The following is a 5,881-nucleotide window of genomic DNA, read 5'->3' as shown; positions in this document are numbered from 1 at the left end:
CATACTTTGGGAATATGGAACATTCATGGACTTCTCTTGACTGAAGAAGAGAAAAACATCTTGAAATTTCCCCTATGTCAGCCACTTAAATATATGAAAATGTAAATTAAAAATAATTTAGAAATAAGTTTGCCCCTACTCCAACAAGGTTCCCAAGGTATCCCATTTATTTTGGGATCTACGACAGGTGAGCCCATCTATATAGTTCCATCTGCGATTCCAGGTCACAGTGTGATTAACTTACGAGTAAACACATTGATGTTCACTGCAAGTAATGCATGAACACAACAGAGAGAAATGTGGCTGTTAAAACCATAAAGGTAAAGGTACCCCTGCCCGTACGGGCCAGTCTTGACAGACTCTAGGGTTGTGCGCCCATCTCACTTAAGAGGCCGGGGGCCAGCGCTGTCCGGAGACACTTCCGGGTCACGTGGCCAGCGTGGCAAACCTGCATCTGGCGAGCCAGAGCCGCACACGGAAACGCCGTGTACCTTCCCGCTAGTAAGCGGTCCCTATTTATCTACTTGCACCCGGGGCTGCTTTCGAACTGCTAGGTTGGCAGGCGCTGGGACCGAGCAACGGGAGTGCACCCCACCGCGGGGATTCGAACCGCCGACCTTTCGATCGGCAAGCCCTAGGCGCTGAGGCTTTTACTCACAGCGCCATCCGTGTCCCTATCGTTAAAACCATAGATATCCACAATTTTCTCATACAGAAAGAAATGTTTAACACATAGAGAACAAACCTGAGTAGATATTTAACTTTATTAATTTTCTGCAATTCTGAAAGCAAAAGTACAAAAAGTGCATAGCACTGAAATAATCACTTTGGCTAGAAATACTCAAAGGAAGGAGAAGATATTCAACAAATCATAATATGTACATTTTTACAGAGGGCTTGTAACATCCAGTGGTAACATTTATATAGCATGCTATCTAAATCAATTTCTCTCTTTAGAAAAATAAAATATATAGCATCTTTGATGACCTGAGAAAAACAGTATCTTCTGGGGGAGGGGGAGACCTTTAAATGTTCACTTTGAAGATGTCACCCTTATATGATGGGAAAATCAGCACGATTTCGGCCTCAGTCCAATCTCCCTCCATGAGTTGCATCATGTGACCTCTTCCCCACAGTGGCGGTAAGGAGGGTGCAAGTGGGATCAGTAGTTGTGGCCATGGGGTTTGGCAGCAGCCCCTTTTGGAGATGAAAAAGGAATCACCTTTGAGTGTCTCCAGGAAAACTGGTTCCTGGGCAAATGTATTAGAGGGCTATATTCTGAATGGTTCATCCTTCTACAATGTGATTTACATGTGCGCCTGTAGTAACTCAAGGAGTGTTGCCAACCTTGCTGTATTCCTATTTGCACTTTTTATCTTGTATCATTGAAATGACGAAAAGGCAAAGAGACCGCCATAACTCTGAGCAGTGTTCTTCAGCCACCTTTTTCTGATCAATATAATCGACATCTTCAACACAATTGCTGGATGCTTCGTCTGGCTGGGTTCCAGATGTATCAGGTTCCAGAGGGGTCTCCTGTCCATGGTGAACTGGCTTGTCTTCTCTGGAACTAGTTGGCGTCACCATTCTAAGGTGAGCAGCTGGTGGCCCTTTCCTACAGATTTTAGATTTTAAGATACTCTTTGGGTCTTCACAGATGTTCTTCTGCCTCTTTAGAGACCGAGTAATTTGCTTCCAGAACACCTTCTTGTTTTCTGCATACTGGGGACAGCTGGAAGGGTTTCCTGAAAATTCACAGGAGAAGGTGCTCTCCGATCTTTTGCAATCAATTTTCAAGGTAGCAATCTCTGCTTCATTCAGCGCCCAGGTACACTCAGACTTCTCTTTGGTGACGAACTTGCCTTTAAGTGAACCCTTCTGTCCTCGGGTTTTCTGACCTCTTCCATTCTGGTCATCAGAGCCAGGCTGTGGCCTCTCACCTTTTCCATTGTTAGTCCTCCCTCTTCTCCTCTCTTTCTGTATTTCACAGTCAGCTTGTAGCACCTGGGAGAACACAATAAGGGCACACAGAACAGCGAAATGTCTGATCTTCATCTTCTCTTGAAACCTGTTTTGGGAGAGCAAAATGAATTTATGACAATCCATATTTTCATCTTTAGCCATGTTGGCATCAACATTATCGATAATCTGACACCAGCTAAGAACATAAAGCAGTACGATGATCAGTGTCTCACATCATGGTATCTTCCTAGCATGGATTTATCTCTGTAAAAAAAGAAAGTGCTAACCTCTGTTGCAAGGCCTTAGCCTCTGGTAATTCAAGGTATTGATTGCGCAAAATGCAAGCAGACGCCTTATCCATGATCTAGCCCCTCCATTTCTGAAGGGTACTAATTGTCTCTAAGCCTCCTGCTTACAAGATCTTGAACAGGTGGAGGTCAGAGCCAGAGCCAGTAGGCCTGAGCCTTACCCTTCCTCTTTCTAATTTTGTCAGGTGGTGCATGAACACCTGTACAAAGTATCTGCTTTTCAGAGTGAGGGACGTAACTGGGCTTTATCCAGGACTGTATGAGCAGAACTCTTCCCTCCTCCAGGAACACCCCCAAATCCTTCTACAGAGGGTATAGCAGACCTCCTGAATATTATGGGCTCTTATTTACAGGGATGAGGGATAAGGGGATCACCCAAAATTGGATTTGGGGTAGTTCTGAAAGGGCTGTAGGGTGGAGGAGGAGGGAATAAAAATCCAGTTGCATGAACAGCCTTCTGCTTGCGCAATGTCAGGTACAACCCATGGCCATATAGTCAAATGGGGGGGGGGCAAGTCAATAAACTAGGGGCACCTTAACCAAAAGTACTATACTTTTGTCAGGAATTGGCAAATAGGATTTTAAAAGACTTAAATAGCAGAATTGGGTGCCTCATTTAAAATAAATATTACATCAATCGGTCTTGATTTGGCCAGGACCAAACAGGATATTATTTTAAAATGACCAGCTCAGATGTTTCTTGACCAGGAAGTCATATTATGATTGTGATTACCTGACTGTTGCCACAATCAGTCTTTATAAGGTTAAATCTCAAAACTGCCCCAAAGGTAAAATTGGCTTGGGCACTGTGTTTTAAGAGCACCCAGATAACTTTTGCGCAAAACGTGAAATTGTTTCCTTTCTCCCACATTCGCTTGAGGATTATATCAATTTCTAATCTCATCCTAGATCTGTCTGACTGCCTACCCACCTCTGAAGACAATATAGGTTAGGAAATGATACTTTCACTCAGCCAGAAAGCAAACAGGGGTGTGTTTGAGAGCTTAGATGAACTGATTCTTCAGTCCACAGTTTCCCTTTAGGCGGAACATCACTTGCAGCTAAGATCACTTGAAATTTATTCAGATATGCAGCTGTTTCACATCCGGCTCCCACTGCCCTTTCTTACTATCCCTTTTCTTTCATTTTAGCCAAATCCAAGTTAAAGAAGGATCAGGGAAAGAGCCACAAACAGGATGAAAAGTCTGCCAGAGGCAACAGAAGTTAGGGCAGAAAGCTGATGCTAACGTGTAGGAGTGCCCATGGAAAAGTGGTACCCACCGTTTTCCAGGATGCTAGAATGTTGGGTGTGTATGTTTAAGTCCCTGCTTCGCACAGATAGGTTTGTTGTGAGGTTTAAACAACATTCTGAGCTCCTTGGGGGCAGGGTTAGTGCAATCTGTACAGCAGATTTCTATGCTCATGGGAAGAGCCTATTAGTAAAAAATCCAAACCCTTTATCTTCAAATGGGAAAGCCCCTCCAGAAAATTTCTTTAATGTGGATGAAGCACAGGGCCATTCCTTATTCAAAGCTCAATAGCTCTTAGCCTCAATCCAGCGAGAGACTGCCACACACACTTAAGGCTGCACATGCCAATTTGGGTGGCTTGGTTTATATTTAGTCCAGCAGCTCTGTGCTTATTGCTTATTGAATAATCAAACCGTGTTTCAGATTCCCCTCTGATCATCATAATATAATAGAATTGTAGAACTGGAGGGGACCGCAAAGGTTCAGGAATGCAGGAACCAAAACTCTACTGGAGTAAAAGTTCATGTAAAAGTACCTCTCCAACTTAGACTTCTGAAAAATAATGAAAAAGGCTGCAATCCTCTGTGTGCTTACGACTAACCCAATGGAGATACATACAAGTCAGCTGCATATTAAATATTAAATATGATGCTATGCTAAGGGGGGGGGGGGAACAGGGGACGTCTTTCCTTTACAATGCAGATACATGTCAAAAATGATAGGAGGGAAATGTACATTTGGAATTTGTTCTGCTGCCGTAACTCGTTTGGCAAACCTGAGCCCTGTTGCTGGTGAACCACCCTGAGTGGATAAGCATCATTTATTACATGTAAGAACTGACAGTTATTGCATGATCTGTAACCACAGTTAGTGTGAAATTATTAAAGCGGGCCACATCTTCAGTGCTTGCTACCACACCTCCTCCAACAGACAATTTCCAAGGCATTCACATTAGCAAAACGCAAGTTTTACTCATGCGCAAGACTCCCTACTTAATCAGAATACTGCTCACCCAAAGGCAAAAGTGGGTACCCAATGGTTTTTCTCCTATCCAACTCTTTGCTGCCTAGTTGGGGACAGAAATCTAACACTGCAGTTCTTGGCCCACAGACTTCAGGGGAACTATTCCAGAGCAAGAGACTGGATGAGCACACACAGATCTTAAATGGGCATACTTGGGATAAAGCCCCATTGAAGTCAGTAGGATTACTTCTGAGGAAATAGGCAAAGAACTGGGCTCTACATCCCATAGGCATCAATAAGATTTAAGCAACCTAACGTGAACATAGGAAGCAGCCTTTCTGTTGAATTCGGAACCTTAGTCCATTTAACCCAATAGTGTGAACCTTGGCTGGCACTGACCACACAGTTGCATCTTTCATTCCTAATTGTTGTTGCTGTTGAAAAGGAGCCTCTGAAATCTCAAGCAGGAACAGAAGAGCAGTAAGGATGCTAGGAACGTAGGAAACTGCCTTATACGGAATCCACTGGTCATTGGGCCATATAGGTCAGTATTGCCCATACAGGCTTGCAGTGGTTCTCCAGAGTTTCAGACAGACTTCTTTCACATCCCTATCTGGAGTTGCCAGGGTTGGAACTTGGGACTTCCTTGGTACAAGGCAGATGCTCTACTACTGGTGTGGAGTGACTGCTTAGCTCTTTTGCCTCTTGCTATTTGCCCACTCGCAATCACCCTCCCCAAGCCACTTTCCGCACTATCTTGGGGAAAGCTGCCTGTAAAATGTAGTTCATAGTGGAAGACGGAGGGGAAAGGGTAAGCAGCCATTCCAGTTCCCCCTCGCCCCCTCTGCCCTCCTGCTGTCTGTTAACAAGGTTCTGCTTTTTAGTTTAAAAATGTGAATGAAAAAGAAAAAGACTCCTGTAGGTAATGTGTAGTTTGCCTTTGAGCAGGCAACCAAGAAATTTAGCCGCTCCGTTCTGAGAGATTAGCATTCTACTGCAGACAAATTGCAAGATAGCTATTACACATACCTCCTGCTGTCTTTTCCGCTTGTCCAAGTGTAAAACTCAAGGTGATCCCCGTCTCCTTCAAAGTACTGACGCTTCTTGCCTATTTATACAGTCAGAGACACACCTACACGCCTTCGGAAGGGTATTACTCCACAATAGCACATTTTAGAACCTTATAAGTTTACTGCCCAGACACACCTTCTGGAAACATGCCAGGTCTTATTTGCAACAGTTAAAACACACACACACACAAAAACCACCGGTTACAGTGCAGTGGCAGATATATGTTTGAAAGAAGGAAAACATGCTAACTCCTTTCCCTTTCTTGCCTCACAAAGGGAGTCGAAACACTCTCTTGATATATGCAGTTATCAGAACAGGGAAGAAGGA

The 5,881-nt window shown here is 43.9% G+C and overlaps 1 protein-coding gene across 1 annotated transcript; it reads right to left on the bottom strand.

Annotated features, from left to right (window-relative positions):
- Window positions 1-745: 745 nt before the first annotated feature.
- Window positions 746-5,666, bottom strand: FGFBP1 (fibroblast growth factor binding protein 1). The gene is made up of 2 exons (XM_028744304.2): window positions 5,513-5,666; window positions 746-2,068 (listed from the first exon to the last, which is right to left on the bottom strand). Exon 2 carries the CDS (start codon window positions 2,053-2,055, stop codon window positions 1,360-1,362), a length of 696 nt encoding a protein of 231 aa, XP_028600137.2. The 5' UTR covers window positions 2,056-2,068; window positions 5,513-5,666; the 3' UTR covers window positions 746-1,359.
- Window positions 5,667-5,881: the final 215 nt, after the last annotated feature.

The sequence above is a fragment of the Podarcis muralis genome, chromosome 9 (assembly GCF_964188315.1).
Source record: "Podarcis muralis chromosome 9, rPodMur119.hap1.1, whole genome shotgun sequence".
NCBI classification, from domain to species: domain Eukaryota; kingdom Metazoa; phylum Chordata; class Lepidosauria; order Squamata; family Lacertidae; genus Podarcis; species Podarcis muralis.
The sequence above is the reverse complement of the archived record's forward strand: the minus strand, read 5'-3'. Positions and strand labels throughout refer to the sequence as shown.

Bases quoted from the DNA above. Each gene is read 5' to 3' on its own strand.
- FGFBP1 (XM_028744304.2), bottom strand. From the start codon at position 2,055: ATGAAGATCAGACATTTCGCTGTTCTGTGTGCCCTTATTGTGTTCTCC.